The 18,622-nt window shown below is 37.5% G+C and overlaps 2 protein-coding genes across 11 annotated transcripts in view; one reads left to right on the forward strand and one right to left on the reverse strand.

Annotated features, from left to right (window-relative positions):
- Positions 1-13,784, forward strand: part of PKD2L2 (polycystin 2 like 2, transient receptor potential cation channel) — a 34,831-nt gene extending 21,047 nt beyond the window's left edge. For all 3 annotated transcript variants that reach the window (XM_032250370.1, XM_032250372.1, XM_032250371.1), the window contains 4 exons: positions 980-1,044; positions 2,096-2,153; positions 13,196-13,308; positions 13,694-13,784. In XM_032250370.1, the coding sequence (XP_032106261.1) occupies positions 980-1,044; positions 2,096-2,153; positions 13,196-13,308; positions 13,694-13,784 (327 nt within the window). The remainder of the gene's footprint in view (positions 1-979; positions 1,045-2,095; positions 2,154-13,195; positions 13,309-13,693) is intronic.
- Positions 13,785-15,029: 1,245 nt separating this feature from the next.
- The window catches only part of FAM13B (family with sequence similarity 13 member B), a 120,143-nt gene continuing 116,550 nt past the window's right edge, over positions 15,030-18,622 (reverse strand). For all 8 annotated transcript variants that reach the window (XM_032250362.1, XM_032250363.1, XM_032250367.1 and 5 more), the window contains one exon: positions 15,030-17,421. In XM_032250362.1, coding sequence (XP_032106253.1) covers positions 17,298-17,421 — 124 coding nt within the window. In that variant the 3' untranslated portion in view covers positions 15,030-17,297. The remainder of the gene's footprint in view (positions 17,422-18,622) is intronic.

An 18,622-nucleotide genomic window follows, 5' to 3' on the forward strand; every position in this document is an offset into this window, starting at 1 on the left:
ACTAGATGAGGCTTTCAGTACTTTTCACCCAGCCTTCACTATGGTAACATTTCCTGACTATTCTAGCCTCTTCCCTGTGCAGTCCAGATCTTATCACCAGTTTCTCTAGGCCTGTCAAGTCCAAATTCCTTACCCGAATATTCCAAATCCTCAAGTCTCACAGTCCCAAACTATCTTCATTAATTATAATTTTACAATAGTTTCTGCCTTTCTGCCTCTATTTACAACACTGTGTGTCCTGGCTAATCTGTTCTGAGCACTGTGCTATATACCATGCTTGTTCTCATTCTCTTCTCTGAGCCTCTGCTCAAGTCATTCTCTGACCCCTGAAATATTGCTACAGCTCTTCTCTCTGGCTACCACTCTATTCTTTAAAAAGTAGAATCTGTCCTGTCCTCCTCTCAATACCTACACCTCAGTTTGAGCTGTAGCAGTTACATATGTACCAGTCACATCTCCCCTGCCAGTTTGGCCATCTCTACATACCCCATGCTCCTAAAGCACAGCACTTCACAGAGAAGAGGTCCTATAATATGGAATGCTTGTGGGGTTAGTGGGGATTACAAACTTTGTCCAAGAACTAATCTGTAAAACAAATCAGAAAAACTGTTAAGCTATCCCTCAGTGAATTTGTTTCCCGCCCCCATCTTTTATCACTTGAATTCATGACGTTGGTTGTATTCATTAAAAGTGTTAACATTCTTAATGCAATACATGTTAGTGCTTTTTAAAGATTTTTGCTTTTTCCAAGTTCCAGTATGATGCCCCCAACAGAAGAACCCCTTTTGTGTTTTCACCAGCAGGCATAAACCATATGTAGCAGTGAGGTAAAAGGAGGATAATCACAGTATTACCTCCACAATCCTTTAGGGTAGCAATCCAGAGGGACAAGCATTTCATATTTATTTTACCTTGATAAAACATTAATAATAAAGGATATATTTTGATAAATTTTCAAACTATTTTTAATTATGCCCAGAGTTACAAAAATATTCTCGAGAAATTCAGACTGAAGAAAGCTCAAAAAGATGAAGACAAGAAAACGTAAGATTACTTTTCTCAAATGTTTAACTTACCATTTTAAAGTTCTACATTATATGAGAACCTTATGAGTAAAGATTTTTGTTTTTTTTTGTTTCTTAATAGAGATGGGGTTTCACCATGTTGGTCAGATTGGTCTGTAACTCCTAACCTCAGGTGATCCACCCACCTGGGCCTCCCAAAGTGCTGGGATTACAGGTATGAGCCACTGTGCCTGGCCATGAGTAAAGGTTTTAATTGCGAAACAACTACCAGCCTATGTGGTGATTCTAAATACACTGTCAGTACATCCAGGAGTGACTCCAAATTTCTGAGGACATCATGAAATTCTAAGCTAATTTAAAATTAATATAAAGTCTGCCATCCTACTCAGAAAAAGCTGTGAGAGAAAGCTGGAGGGGAGAATAAAGTCCCTCTAAAAAGGTAGTAAACTATTTTAGTCTAAATTAAATGCATTTATTTGGCTATAAAAGTAACATTTTACTCACAATACTTATGAACAATACTTACACTTATACTGTATTTACACTTATATTTATTAAATGACTTTGGTGTCAAAACACTTCCCAAACCTAGAACTCTGGCAGTGGAACAGAAACATTTTTTTCACAGTTAATGACATATGATATTCTGAAGAACTTGTTAATGATTACATTTTCTAAATAATTAGTGTTATCGGCCGGGCGCGGTGGCTCACGGGTCAAGAGATCGAGACCATCCTGGTCAACATGGTGAAACCCTGTCTCTACTAAAAATACAAAAAATTAGGTGGGCATGGTGGCGCGAGCCTGTAATCCCAACTACTCAGAAGGCTGAGGCAGGAGACTCGCCTGAACCCAGGAGGTGGAGGTTGCGGTGAGCAGAGATCGGGCCATTGCACTCCAGCCTGCGTAACAAGAGCGAAACTCCATCTCAAAAAAATAATAATAATAATAATAATTAGTGTTATCAGAAAGAAAGACTATTCAGATCTTTACTACAGATCTGATTATATTTTATGGTGGGATTTCCTTTTTTACTGCCATTTGCCTCTGTTTTTATTTTATATTCTCAGTACCAAAGACAGTGGAGATTTGGCTGAACAAGCCAGAAGAGAAGGCTTTGACGAAAATGTAAGATTTTAATTTTTTTCATAAACACAAGTGGTACCTCTATTAGATGTATGCTCAGAAAAATGCTCTGGTTAAGAATTGAAATGATTTGCTGTTTTTCAGAGCAGTAATTGTCACCTCCAAATAAATCACCCAGAATCTAGATCCTTTCATGTTTAGAACAAACCATTTGGATTTCAGCTGCTTCCTCTCTCCTGTACTCTGTCAGACTCCTGATCCTACAGGTGTACACTCACTGTGCGAATATCACACTGGGTATTCATAATGAGTATACTCTGTGGAGATGATTTGATAATTTTTCTCTTGTAATCATTAATGTGATGAATTACTTTAACAATTTTGTATTTCAAACATTGTAACATATAAATATATCTGACAATTGTAGAATTTAAGGAACACCTATTTTCCTTAAATATACTACTACCACTACCACTCAAAAAAAAAAAAAAATGAACCACTGCTCTACTTCTGGTCACCACCTCTTCCCTCCAAATGCTCAGAAGACAGCAGGGTCAGAAGACTATAGTAAGCAAGCAAATAAATATTGAAGTTTCACATTTTCAGATAAAGGAATTATAAAAATGGAAAGGCTGAAGGTGAACTTTGTGGTGCTGGATTAGAATCTAGATGTATTTGTGTTCATATACACACATGTATTTTCTAGCTCTATCCAATCCACTATGAGGGCTAGAAGAAATGACACCCTAGCAGCAATGAGCACAACTAGTACCCAGATCTTGGTTTCCAAATAGCATTCTCCTCTAAAAGGAACTGGGCTCCTTGGAGATCTCGCTCATTCCAAGGCTGGAAAGTACAGCTGACTCTTGAATGACACAGGTTTGAATTGCACGGGTCCACTTAAATGCATAATGTTTCCACCTGGATGGAAAATTCAGTATTTGCAAGTTAGGGAGGGCTTTTCCCTAGATGTGGGTTCTGCAGGACTGACTGTTGAGACTTGAGTATATGCAGATTTGGGTACACTCAGGGGTCTTGGAACCAATCCCCCATGTATACTGAAGGACGACTATACAAGATGAGTCTGGAATAGCTTATTGAGACATAAAGTAAAACTGCTCAAAGAATGATGAAGATCTATTAAAAGAATCAGTTTATGCTCAAACTGGCCAAATTTGAGAATATTTAAGCATTATGATAATGATTTATACCCCATTGAATAAAAGAATTCCATGAATGAGACATTTATATGCCTCTCCACCAAATACTTATTACAAAAAGAAAAGCAGTCATGTTAGGGTGGAGAAGTCTGACTGCATCTTAAGTAAGTGACCACAATCAACACAAACAAATGGAAATTATGCTGCTTGATAGGAGGCCATGAGAATCAGCATCCCTTCTGTGACATCCCTGTCAAAGCCATATAATCTGAATCTAAATCATGACAAAATTTAAATTGAGGGACATTCTACAAAATAATTGGCCTGTTCTTCAAAAGTGTCAAGACATGAAAGTCAAGGTAAAGCTGAGGAACTATTCCAGATTAAATGAAATTAAAATGATATGTCAAGTAAATACAATGCGTAATCCTGGACTGGATACTTTTCCTATAAAGGCATCACTGGGACAACTGATAAACTTGAAAGGGAGACAGAGGATTAGATGGTAATAATCTATAAGTCTTAATTTTCTGATTCTGATGATGATTGTACTATAATTATAAAAGAGAACGTCCTTATATGCAGGTACAGACTGAAGTTTTCAGGGATGATGAAGCATTCATGTTGGTGGCTTTCAAATACTTCAAGAGGAAAAAATATTTATATTGTTCTTGTAACATTTATCTAAATTAGATTTTTTTTTTTGAGACAGTCTTGCTCTGTCGCCCAGGCTGGAGTGGAGTGGCGCCATTTTGGCTCACTGCAACCTCCACTTCCCAGGTTCAAGCAATTCTCCTGCCTCAGCCTCCCAAGTAGTTGGGATTATAGGCGCTTACCACCACACCCAGCTAATTTTTGTATTTTTAGTAGAGATGGGGTTTCACAAGTTTCAGACTGGTCTCAAACTTGTGACCTCAGATGATCTGCCCGTCTTGGCCTCCCAAAGTGCTGGGATTACAGGTGTGAGCCACCGTGCCCAGCCTAAATTTGATCTTTAAAGAAAAAAAAAAATCTATACTTCAGTAGACCATTACTGAAATAAAAGATGATGTGAATTGAAAGACACACTGTATATATGTGAAAATTTACCTAGAATGGTCAATATGAGGCTTATCCAAGTAAAATTTGGGTTAAAGAAAATCAAGTTAGCATAACAACATTCAACACCATAAATCAACAGAACACCTACAATTTTTTCAGGGACAGAAAATGTAAACCAAGGAATTTCATCTTCAGCAAAGCTGCACTTCAAATATAAAGGCTCAAATATGCCTGAAGTCAGGGAATACTATCATCTTTCTAAGGATTCTACTAGAGGATGAGCATCAGCCAACCAAAACATGATTGGAGAGGATGGGCAAGGTGGCTCACACCTGTAATCCCTGCACTTTGGGAGATCACTTGAGCCCAGGAGTTTGAGACCAGCCTGGGCAACATGGTGAAACCCTGTCTCTACAAAAAGTACAAAAATTAAAATTAAAAAAAATGTTAAAGAATATCATTTAGAATAAACCAGTAAGAAACATCAGCATAAGTGTACAATGGTAAATAATAAGATTTTACTGATGTTTATTTTTTTGTTTTGAGACAGGGTTAGCTCTGTTGCCCAGGCTGAGGTGCAGTGGCATGATTACAGCTCAGTGTAGCCTCAACCTCCCTGGCTCAGGTGATCCTCCCACCTCAGCCTCCCAAGTAGCAGGGACTACTGGTATGTGCCACCACACTCAGCTAATTTTTGTGTTTTTTATACAGATCACATTCCACCATGCTATCCCTCGAGCTTCTGGGCTCAAGTGATCCACCTGTGTTGGCCTTCCAAAGTCTTAGGATTATAGCTGTGAGCCACTGCACCGACTTTTTTTTTTTTTTTTTTAAATTATACAATGACGGCATCTCACTGTGTTACCCAGGTTGGCCTTGAACTTCTGGCCTTGAGCGATCTTCCCACCTTGCCTCTGAAAGTTCTGGGATTATAGGCATGGCCACTGTGCCAAGCAAGCCCTGTTTCATTGACTTTAAAACACATTTTCCCCCTACATTTTAACATCTGTGAAATCAAAATGTGTTTTATAGTTAACAGTCATAGGTTGACATTTTTTACCTAAGTGGTACGTGACATAATGGTATGTCTTACAAAAGACGTCATCTCTCATATACAATGAAAAATAATATTATTGAATATAATTGGGTAGTGGAGGAGAGGAAGATGAAGAATTTACAAGCTAATTTGCTTGTTGATCATAGGAAAGAAACAAAGCAAGAAAGGGATGTCTAAGGGTATATAAAATGATACACAAAGACGGCCGGGTGTGGTGGCTCACACCTGTAATCCCAGCATTTTGGGAGGCTGAGACAGGCAAATCACCTGAGGTTGGGAGTTCGAGACCAGCCTGATCAACATGGAGAAACCCCATCTCTACTAAAAATACAAAAATTAACTGGCGTGGTGGCACATGCCTGTAATCCCAGCTACTCGGGAGGCCGAGGCAGGAGAATCACTTGAACCTGGGAGGTGGAGGTTGCAGTGGGCCAAGATTGCACCACTGCACTCCAGCCTGGGCAACAAGAGCAAAACTCTGTCTCCAAAAAAAAAAAAAAAAAAAAAATCCAATAGAACAAAAATACATATATTTCTATAGGGCAAAAAAGAGAAAACAGACCACATGGTAAAAGACTTAAAAGATAAATATAAAACAGTATAACTGCAAGCAGATATATCTAATATAAATACGTGCAAATATGCTTAATTTACTTAAAAAGAAAACATTTTCATCCAGCAAAGCTGTGCTTCAAATACAAAGGCACAAACATGCAAGAACTCAGGGAATACTACCATCTTTCTAAGGATTCTACTAGAGGACAGATGCTGTTTGAATCACAAACCAAACCCAGTTCTTTTTTTTTTTTTTTTTTTTTTTTTTTGTGACGGAGTTTCGCTCTTGTTACCCAGGCTGGAGTGCAATGGTGCAATCTCGGCTCACCACAACCTCTGCCTCCTGGGTTCAGGCAATTCTCCTGCCTCAGCCTCCTGAGTAGCTGGGATTACAAGCACGCGCCACCATGCCCAGCTAATTTTTTTTTTGTATTTTTAGTAGAGACGGGGTTTCACCGTGTTGACCAGGATGGTCTTGATCTCTTGACCTCGTGATCCACCCGCCTCGGCCTCCCAAAGTGCTGGGATTACAGGCTTGAGCCACCGCGCCCGGCCCAAACCCAGTTCTAAACTATATCCTAAAATATATACTTAAAGAGATTCTAAAATGTTAAATATAGAAATATGATCAAAGACATAAAACGCAAACAAAAGATATCAGGGATACAACTCAATATAAATCAAAGAATTCTAGACAAAAAGCTCCAAATGACCTAAAGTCTAAATGACTTTATAAGGCTAAGATTAATTTTATCAGTTATGAATATCTATGCACCAGAGTATCAACTTTCATAAAGATTACTGAATTTTAAAAAGGAGAAATAGGCAGGAACACACAAAAAACACCCCAAGAAAAATAAATGGATTAAAAAACCCAAAACAATATAGTAAGATGATCTTACAGTTGTATATTAAATTCTGTACTCTCAGAAAATGCCCCTTCTTTTTAAAAACTCATTCATGAAAATTGCTCACCTATTGGGACACAAAAAAAGCCTCAATATATTCCAAAAGTTAATGCAGAAAAAAACTCTTTGAAAACACAATAAAAATATGTTGATAATAAAATCAGAAAATAAAAACATTGACTAAAAAATGTCAAAACTCTCTATTAAATGACCCTTGAGTCAAACAAATATAGGCCAGGCATGGTGGCTCACATTTGTAATCCCCGCATTTTGAGAGGGCGAGGCAGGTGGATCACAAAGTCAGGAGTATCACAAAGTCAGGAGTTCAAGAACAGCCTAACCAACATGGTAAAACTCCGTCTCTACTAAACATACAAAAATTAGTCAGGTGTGGCGGCGCATGCCTGTAATCACAGCTACTCAGGAGGCTGAGGCAAGAGAATTGCTTGAACCGGAAGGCGGAAGTTGCAGTGAACCAAGATTGTGCCACTACACTCCAGCCTGGGCGACAGAGCAAGACTCTGTCTCAAAAAAAAAGAAATACAAAATGAAATCATAGAATTCCAAGAAAACAAAATTATAAAAACACCATGTAGCAGAATCTATGAGATAAAGTAAAAAAAAAAATACCCAGAGGAAAATTAAGTCTTAAATTTATCAATAAAAATAAAAGGTGGCTCACGCCTATAATCCTGGCACTTTGGGAGGCCAAGGCAGGTGGATCACGAGGCCAGAAGATCAATACCATCCTGGCTAACATGGTGAAACCCCATCTCTACTAAAAATACAAAAATTAGCTGGGCATAGTGGCATGCACCTGTAGTCCCTGCTACTTGGGAGGCTGAGGCAGGAGACTCGTTTGAACCCAGGAGGTGGAGGCTGCCATAAGCCAAGATCACACCACTACACTCCAGCCTGGGCTACAAGAGCAAGACTCTGTCTCAAAAATAAAGAAATAATAAATTAATTAATAAATAAAAGAATGTAAAATAAACGTTAGCATTAATTTTAGAAAATATGATAAATACAAAGAAAAAAGTTATTAAGATTAAAGCAGAATTAATGAGTTAAAAACAAAATTAGTAGTATAAATAAAAGACTGGTTCCTTGCAAACATCAGTGAAAAGAAATCACTAGGTAACTAGGGCATAAACACACAGAGTAGAAAGCATAAACACACAGAGTAGAAATTACAATGGGGGAAATAAGAAATGGAAGAAATTAGAATATCATTAAGAGACTTTTTTTGTATAACTCTATGCAAATAATATTTGAAAAGCTGAATGAAATGGGTAATTTTTCTATGAAAATAAAATTTGTCGAAACTGAGCCCAGAAGATAAAATGCCTAAACAAATCCATTCTGTAGAAGAAATGAAGTCATCAAAGATCGGTCTTCAAAATCAATCAGATGGTCTTCACCAGGAAATTCTACAAGATTTTAAGGAGCGAACAGTTTCAAGTTATTTAAGCCATTCTTCTTTGCCCTAGCAAAGAGAAAAAAAGTAAACGCCTTGGCAAAGAGAAAAAGGAAACTCCCAAATTATCAAACTACTATATATTGTGCCAAAAACAGAAAATCTCATGTATAAATCTTGAAGCAAAAATCCTAAATATTAGCAGATAGAACCTAAGAGCACACAATAATATATCAAAATTCAGATAGTATGTATTTTAGGAGTGAAAAAATGGTTCAACATTGGGTAATCAACTAATTAACATAATTTATTGTATTAAAAAGAGGAAAACTGCATGATCATTTAACACAAATGCTGGGTATTTATAAGTTTCAATACCCAAACTTGAGAGGAAAAATAAACAGAAATCAATACTTCCTTGATAATGATAAAAACATTGATCTTATCCCCTATTACCTTACATAATAGGAAAATACTGAACATGTCAGGAACGAGATACCAATGTATTGGAGGGGTAAGTCAAAACAATTAGATAAGAGAACTACATTAGAGGTATTTCTAATTTAAAAAATTTAAAAAGTAAAACTGCCTTTACTTATGATTCTCTTCAATTTTCTAGGTGTATGATGATCTGAAAAATTACAATAAAAAGATAATTAGGTAAAGTGGTAGGAAAAATAATTTATATCCTCCTATTCATGAGAGGGAAAATTTGTGACCATAGTACAGAGTTGTATCAAGGAAATGACGAACTAGAACACTGAATTGAAAGGTTTTGAAAGGGTTCATAATTTATTTTCATTTTCTATCAATGTCTTCTTTTAAGTTCTCTTAATAAAACTTTTTTCTAATAAAAATTTAATAAATGTCATATATGCAAACATCGTTTTGTTAAAATTATTTTAAAAAGACCTTATTTGTAATAGCAATAAAATAGAAAATGCCCAGCAGTTAACAAAATGTTCAAAATGAAGATAAGGAAAAACTTTTAAACATTGCTTAAAGACACAAAAATACTGCCAGGCATGGTGGCGCACACCTGTAATCCCAGTACGTTGAGAGACCAAAGCCAGTGAGGTCAGGAGTTCAAGACCAGCCTGGTGAACATGGTAAAACCCCATCTCTACTAAAAGTACAAAATTAGGTGGGCATGGTGGTATGCACCTGTAATCTCAGCTACTTGGGAAGCTGAGGCAGGAGAATTGCTTGAACCTGGGAGGTAGAGGTTGCAGTGAGCCAAAACAGACAGACAGACAAAAAAACCCCACAAAAATACACCTGACCAAATGAGAAGATGTATTACATCTATCAATCAGAGCCCACTCAGGAAGAAAGAAACCACAATATGTATTTCAAATAGAGAAAATGCACTACAGGGAACTGGTTACTACACAGGTATTAAACACAGAAAAAAGTGAAATGACAACACTGAGGCAATTCATAATGACTGCAGGAAGAGGTTACCACTCCTAGGGCTAAGATGACAAAATATGGTGTTACTAGAACCTACTATTTTAGAGAAGGGGCTTGCAGAGCTGTTGCTCAGTCCTATGATGAGAAGGCACCCCCCTGCTGATACAGGTTGAGTATTCCTTATCCAAAATGCTTGGAACCCAGAAGTGTTTTAGAGTTCAGTTTTTTTTAAATTTTATTTTTGAGTTTGAAATACCTGCATTATATACTTACTGGCTCAGCATTCCTAATTCAAAAATCTGAAATCCAAAATGCTCCAGTGAGCATTTCCTTTGAGAGTCATGGAGGTGCTGAAGTCTTAGAATTTGAACACTTCAGATTTCCAATTAGGGATACTCAATCTGTACTTCTCAGTGGTCGTGATGAGGCTACTTCTGAGTATGCCAAAAGCAGCTAGATGCTACAGCCTGGAGCCACTGCTGCTGAAGATAACTACCATTGCATAAGCAATGCCAGTAGAAACAGAAAAAAGAAAAAACAAAACAACAAAAAAAAACAAGATGACCGTTTTCCCCTCTATCCTGCAAATACTGGCAGAATCTAACAGAAATCCAGCTAGTAAGAGTTTAGGGAATAAAGTTTACAAAGCCTAAAACCCAACATCACAGAGTGTAAAAGTGTAAATTTTGAGTTAACAGTTGGTCCATTCTACTCTTCTGGCATACACATTTATACTTCCATAAAATGACAATTCCAAGCTTCTATCCAGTGAGATAGAACTATCCTTTATACAAATGAAGGTACTTTCACCCTCACCCTAAAAAGGAAGAAGCAAAGTCCCAACAGTAATTGTATCCATCTGTGGATGACATTAAGACCTCTTCTAGTTGAATCACAATTCCTTAAGAATATTTTGCAACCTAATGTTTAAACTACAGTTAGCCACCACCAATATTCCTTAAAAGGAGAAAGAAAATATATACATAATAAGCAAAGAAAGGAATATGATTGGGGGCTACAGTCTTTGTTTCTGTAACAGATGACAAGGCTACAGTTATTTGTAACTTGCTTCTCCTACCCATTCCATATCATTCCCGTTGCCTACACCCAAGAGCTCAGCTGGCTGCATTAGGATTAACTTTAATTAGTTCCTAATCTGTACTCTCAGTGGTCCTGTTTAATGGAACGCTGTGGTTTCCCATTATCTTTTAATTTTGGACATGGAAGTTATTAAGAGACACCCCAGAAAAATCCCTTGGGCACAGTCTACTTGGTGCTAGTTTGTAGCAGTAACTCAATTTCCCCTTGGTAATTTGGATCAATCACCTCAACACATTAAGTAACCACTTCTTTCCCTGCTGGTTCTGTAAGCATGAAGAATCCCAAATGGTCAGGTGGCAGTCTCAAATTCAGTTTAAGTCAATTGTTGTGCCCCTTGGTAGAAGCATACTATCTATGAGGGTCTGTTTCTTTGGGCCTCCCCTGCTAGCAAGTATTCATCAGTTAAGAGTTGTCAGAAAAACAGAAATCACATTAGGTAGCTCAAAAAGAGGGAATTTAGTATAGATAATTTGTTTTTGAGGTATTAGAGGAATATAAGGGCCAATGTGAACGTGAAAATCATCCAGAGACAACTGCAAGAGGCAGCTCCCATAAAAGGAGGTAAGGTGATCTTACCTACAGAACCTACAAGCTTGGAGCAAGGGCCCCCAAAGAGTTGATACTCAGGAGGAAAGGTATCACTTCCCTCTGAATGTCAAGGAAGGCTTCACGAGAGGAGTGATGGCTGAGATGGGTTTTAAAAATAAGTTTACTATGCATAGTCTTTTCCACCTTTATTACTAATGCATCCACTTTATAACTGGCCTGGTCATTTAGAAGTGGTTACAGGGACTACCACTTTAGCACATTAAATCTATTAGTAAATATACCAAACCATGGGTGCTATAATGTGTCCAAATTAAAACTAGGATTCAAAGTCATCCTTTTCTGCTTCAAATATGTTCATTTAAGGCTGGGTACAGTGGCTCATGCCTATAATCCCAGCACTTTGGGAGGCCAAGGCAGGGAGAGCACTTGAGGCTGGGAATTTGAGACCAGTCTGGCCAACATAGCAAAACCCCCTCTCTACTAAAAATACAAAAATTAGCCAGATGTGGTGCATGCCTGTAATCTCAGCTACTCGGAAGGCTGAGGCAAGAGAAGCTTGAACCCGGGAGGGGTTCTTAGCATTCAACTTCCACACTAAATGCTAAGATTGCGCTACTGCACTCCAGCCTGGGTGACAGAGGTTGCAGTAAGATGAGATTGCACCACTGCACTGCAGCCTGGGCAAGAGAGTGAGACTGTGTCTCAAAAAAAAAAAAAAAAAAAGTTCGTTTACAGAAAGGCACTAAGAAATTCTCTGACCAGAAGAGTACACATTTATTAAGTAAACAGAATGTATGAAACCAGGTATCACCATCCTGTCTGATGAAGGTAATCAGAACTCCTATTTACTTTGAGAGAGTCTTGCTCTGTCACCCATGCTGGAGTGCAGTGGTACAATCTCGGCTCACTGCAACCTCCACCTCCTGGGTTCAAGCAATTCTCCTGCCTCAGCCTCCTGAGAGCTGGGTTTATAGGCACCCGCCACCACACTCAGCTAATTTTTGTATTTTTAGTAGAGATGGGATTTCACCATGTTGGCCAGGATGTTCTCAAACTCCTCATGATCCACCCACCTTGGCCTTTCAAAGTGCTGGCTTACACGTGTGAGCCACCACACCCGGCCCAGAACCCTTATGAAGGGATCTACCACTTTGCTACCTAGCATTATTGCTGGAGCAGCTAAGTAACATACCAATTTACTGAGAAGTTTTTTAATGGTATCTGGGTGCACTGTCTCCTCTTTACCTTTTTCTGGTGCTATGGTTATTTTCCACAACACACAGGCCCTTTTTATCTGAAGCTGGGAAAAGGGTATTTGGATACTCTAAGGAAAGTGGGTGTTAGTGAGAACAGTGCACAACACAGGAAGGTTCAGCAACACAAATTTTGTGGTACAAGGGGCTTGTTTTTGGATACATAGACAGATTGGAGTACACACACTGACCAATGCAGTAATTACAAAGAGAGGGTTTGAAATCATCTGGCTGAGAAGCTGCTGGAAAGGCCAAAACTACCCACAGATACACTTTGAATCTAATTACATTAGCTAAAAAACAGAGGTATGGAAAGAACACCTTGCTTTTATCAAATGAAAGAGAAAATAATTCAGATAGAGATGCTAAAGGGAAAAAGCATTGAAATGAGAGTAATTTATAATTTGTTTACAAAGCTTCCCTAACTATGCTAGACAGCAATTACACCCTCTGAAGTGACATCGCTGATGCACAGATATAAAATCCGGGCAGGGCAAAAAGCCAGTGAGGCTCAAAATCTGAGGGCTGGAGAGAACAGTTTAAGATCCTCAATCCTGTGATGCTTGTATGTTAAAGACTTGAAATAGAGAACTAAAAAATGCAGCCTTTACCTGTCCTCTACCCTGACAGGAGATTCAAAAGGCAGAACAGATGAAAAAATGGAAAGAGAGGCTTGAGAAAAAGTATTATTCTGCGGAAATTCAAGATGACTACCAGCCTGTCACTCAACAAGAATTTCGAGAGTAAGCTTATGTTCTAACCAGAATATTATGGAATATCATGACATGGACATTAAGGACATTTCTTTCCTGAACCCAAAACCTAATTCTATTGGGATGCCTTTAATCTCTATCCGATTTCAAAGTTTCATACAACTCCATTTGCTTAAAAGGTTAAGAAACTTTTGATTAAATCCCTGTATCTCTAGTAACAGAAACGGCCATTTATATTTGATTTGCAAAGCAGATAGTTTCTCCACACAGCTTTAGAATATTAGATCTCAAGAGGCACATTTTAGGAGCTTACAGTGCTATCTTCCCACTCAAAGCGTTTCGCACTCGTAACTTGCTGTCTATACATGAAAGTATATTACTAACTCATTTCTCTATTTCCTTCTAAATTTTCTAGGCTTTTTTTATATGCTGTGGAGCTGGAGAAGGAATTACACTATATCAATTTGAAACTAAATCAAGTGATGAGAAAGCTTTCAGCTCTATAATATTGAGACAAGTGGAGGTAAGATCTGTCATGCAATCCTTAAGCATTTCTAACAAAGACTTATTCATGTATGACTTCATAAACTTGTGCTCTTTTCAGCCACACCTTAAAGGTACTGAACAACCTATCATCAAACTATCCTCAGGGTCAGAATTAAGTGTCTCTGACAGGGACTCACTGTACAATCCATGCATATTACAAGCCTCCAGTATACACACACTGGTACACACAAAGGATTTTATAATGAAGTTATCAAATTCTAGAAAAGTGAAGGATGAGTAGAAGAAAATGCTTCTAGTTCACAGGGCAGGTCTGTAATAGCTCAGTAAGTAGGTAGAGAAAGACTGTTTTCTCATAGTTACAAAGTAGAACTACTGGTGCTATCAAGTGCATCATGTACCATGTTCTGAATTCCTTTGGCCACAGATAAATAAAGGCTTAAGATTCTAAAAAACTATTATGTAAGACTCAAGTAATCTCCCTCCATTCTTTAGAATATGAAGTCTTCCGGAAAAAGCCAAAGTGTAGAACAAACTCCCTAGCCACCTACAGAAATTTCACTAACATCCTCAAACTGGAATTTTACCTAGACCGTTTCTAAGGTATAATGCATTTAAGGTTTCCCAAAAATAAAATACAGAGCAGGGTAGGCGTATCAGTGTCATAAGAAGTTATGTTTGGAAAGTGTAAATGAGGATCCTGTAACAGCCTTATTTGGAGGGCTGGAAAATTGTGTGTGCCTGTCATTTTGGAAATTAAAAACTCTTCTAATATTTCTAGGCTATGTAAGCCCCTCTACAGTAGCCCTATGTTCTCTTAGCCCAAGCAACATCATTTGACCTTAGTTAGCACTCAACTTCCACATTGGTGCTCAATAGTCCCTGAATTTTAAAACTCGAATACAAAGATATTTTTAGATAACTACTCACCTTCCTCGGGCCAAGCTCTTCTCTTAAGCAACCATATATCAAGAGTTCTTAACAGGAAAATTCACTGCAACAAGAAATACTAACTGTTCTCTCTGTGGCTCTCCCTAGGTTAGCACAAGGGAATGAACATGGCCTTTCTCTGCCCTACCATTTCCCAGAGTTGTAGCCAGCCAAATAGTTTAGTGACCCTGTTGTTCCCTAACATGGCCCCTGGGTGGGATCATTTAAACAAAGCCTAAGGTGAGGGAACACTTAAGGTCTTTTTTTTTTTTTTTTAAAAACACCCGGTGGAAAAACAAACATACATTTACAATGACTTAGAACTTTCAAGTTCTTTTATTACAAAAGTCTGTACAATGAAGTGCCAGACAGCAATGCAATTATACTGGTAGACATATATATCTATATATTATTTGTATATAGATATACAGTTTTTATTTGTACCAAAGTAAAACTATCACCAACTGCCTAATTCTATCACCTACTGCTCAACTATGACACACAATACTGTCACAGAGCATAAGTGCCGCCATGCCACTTTTAGATATTCTACTCACAGCCAAACATTAACAATTAATAACATCATGAAGCAGCTGTTAATCCTAAAATGAAACCAGTCAGGCTATTGACTTATAAAAATATGGTACTCATATAGATTTAGCATTATAAAGAAGGAATATATTATTTAAAACATTTAAATAGTGCATATGGACATTTTTGCATGTGGTATATAAAATAAGACATTCATATAAAATACACAGTGCACATAAAATTAGATGTTTGGATACACTCCTATCTGGAGACTGAAGGAAATTATCTGAAATGTACACTGCATGATGGATTGAAATAAAAAGGATACATCTTTTGGCATTTTCAATTTCACTTTTCTAGGTATACATTGTGAATAACCTAGTTGTATCAAAAGGAAACCACACAAAAAGGGCAAGATTTAGTGCTTTTCTTTATTCCCCAACTACACATTCACTACTAGGTTTTCCCAACCCCCCCACCAAAAAAAAGGCATTGCACACACAGGTGAAATGTGAAGTACTAGAACTGCTATTTATTATCAAGCTACTTCATGTGCTTACTATGTAATAGTGCCAGAAGTCTGAGGTTCATGCTTCCCTCACCTTATTAAAGGATGTTGCAAAATTCCATTTTTATATGGAACAAATTGTTAATATTAGCTAGTTAAGAAAACCATGCAAGAGTTATTGCATGCAAAACGTGGGTATAGTCAAAGTGAGACAGTCATCGATCCAAAAAAGCACCAGAAAAAGAAAGTTAACACTTAAGATTAAGCCTGACTCAAATCTGCTGTTGTAGTTAGCACAAATGAAATCACCATTCCCTAACAATGATTACCAGAATGATACTGAGAGAGTACCTAAAGAAAAGCCATGCAAAGCCAAAGGAAAAAAAGATATGCTAAGAGTATATGACAAGGGGCATACCACTACATATCCTGTAAACAGCTGCTTTAAACAGCATGTGATGATTGAGCAAAGGGTGGTCCCTGAAAGGGGTGGTGTTGTTGGACTTTTTTCTTGTTATGTATTTTGCTGATTAAAAGTAGGGGCGGGGGGAAGAAAAAGATAACCTCATGAAGATACATGTGAAAATGCAGTGGTATAGCCCTTGTTAAGAACAGATAATTACTTTAGGCATAATTATTATTTTGCTGATTTAGGCCCATTGATTGAACACACAAATCTGAGCACCATCAGAGTTCCTACATACTGACATGGCTATTTTCTCACATTATCTGAAGATGGGTAGAGGGAACAGAGCGGATCTGATCCAGACAAATCACACCATCGCCAGCAGATAAACAGTAACTCAGGAAACAGTAACTGAAGTCCCATAAGCAGCATGTGGTATGATTCAGTTCTGTGTGTGATGTGCGGTGTGTGTTTTCAATGTACTAAGCAAGGTCACTTTTTGGTCTACCAACTGTTATCTTCATCCAGGAGCTGTGTGACCACTTAATTGCAAAATTTTGCTAACATACTACCTGTGAGAAGGTGTCACTTTGGGAATTAACAGAAAGGTATTCCAGAGTAGGACTTGAAATCTCAGTTTGATTTTGGTTTTCTAGGAAAACAGAGAACACAGTTGCATATGTGCACTTTTATAAGCGTTTCTTTCAAATTTTCAGTCATTCTGTAAGAAAAAGGCAACACAAGAATTCAGTGTGAAGATTTTCCTCCAATTTTCTTCAGTAATGAGAAACAAAAAGTTGGTAATAACAAAAAGCTTGCATTTCCAAAGTTCTTGAGGTTGAAAGGATAAAATTCTAGTCTTTTGCTAAAAGGATGTATCTGTAGTAGAAAACAATGAAGGAAACTGTATGTTAAGTTGGAGAGGACAGTCTGTGGTTAATATGGAACATCACTTATGCTCCCTTGAGAGGGCCTACTTACCCTTCTATCATATGTTTTGTTTAGTGGCACCACAATCAAGTACAAAATGAGATTCTCTGAGTGCCTGACAAAATGAATTTAAGTACAAGCCAAGTACACACGATGATAGCTTCAAGGAATACAACTGACTTTATGATATGAATTTTCAAGGAACGTATTTTATATGGATTTTGAAGAATCTTGTTTGCTTATAAGAACTTCAAGAAGCCTAAGCTTGGCTTTAATTTTCTTGTACTCCCTGTACTCCTCCAGCACTGGAACACGATCCTCTTTCTGGGCATTCCTATGGGAGAAAATAAAATCTATAATGTTCTAGAGATCATTTGGAAAAAAAGGACTCAGAAGTTGTCCTAATATGAGACATACTGTTACTAAATATAAGCTCAAATAAAAAGTTGCTCTGTAAAAAAAAAAAATTATTGAACTAATACCCTCATCCCCAAGGAACATTTCTAAAATTTTTGATAGATTTCTCTACTGATAGATTAAATGATGCTATACTTATCAATAATCAATATAGATAACTGGAGGAAACCCAATATTTTAATAGGACATCCAGTGCTAGACTCTGCCAGGTCAGTGTCTACTAAGTGTTGGAGGCTACGCTGAGTCATTTCAGACATTTAGTTAACTGTGGCTCCAGTGAATTGAGATGTAAAAGTAAACTATCTTACCTGCAGCGATAGAGTAATTTTCTAACTTTATAGTAATGACCCAATGCAATTCAATAGCTAAAGCATCACTAGCTAAAGCATCAAACTATCCTAATTATAAGCAAAATTTTCTTCCAATAATACAATGAAATAGAAGACTATTGGGAAAAATGCATTCCTGCACTTCAGATTTTTTTAACCATATGTGCCAACCTATATAGGAGACTCACAAAGCAAAGGGAATTAACGTACACATATTTTGGAATTTGTAATATTAGCTATCACCTTGGTAAGATGACCCAGCTACTTAGAAAAATGTTTCTCAGCCCTGAGATAACTGAATCCAAACTTCTGGCCACAATCAAAACTAGAATGTATTTTTCTTAGTTTTAAAACAGCCCCTCCAAGTCAACTGTGCATTAACTAGTTAGATAAAAGCATGTGCCATAGTGTATTATAGGAGCCACATGCCTGGCACACTGTTACACACCTTGAAAATGGGCAGCCTCAACACACAGTATGAGCACAGTGGTCTCAGTAAAAAATAAAAATCCAAAGTAGTTGAGGATACCACTCCTGTTATGAGATCCTTTCTAAAATAAGAAATATTTCAGTTCACAACTACTCCCAAAAGGGTAAGGATGTAGAATTAAAGAATATAAAATCACTGCAACACAACCAAGGCTCCCTAGCACAATCTGAAAATAGTTGATCAAATGCTGTTTACACTAGCTATGACTATTCCTGGCCATCAAAAGAAGGACCTCAGAACATAAAGAATTTTTAAAAACTTTTCAGTGCTAGCATCCTATCTGCACAATTTCTTTCTAA

Source organism: Sapajus apella, unplaced genomic scaffold, assembly GCF_009761245.1.
Source record: "Sapajus apella isolate SASKATOON/1434 unplaced genomic scaffold, GSC_monkey_1.0 scaffold71, whole genome shotgun sequence".
Taxonomy (NCBI): Eukaryota; Metazoa; Chordata; class Mammalia; order Primates; family Cebidae; genus Sapajus; species Sapajus apella.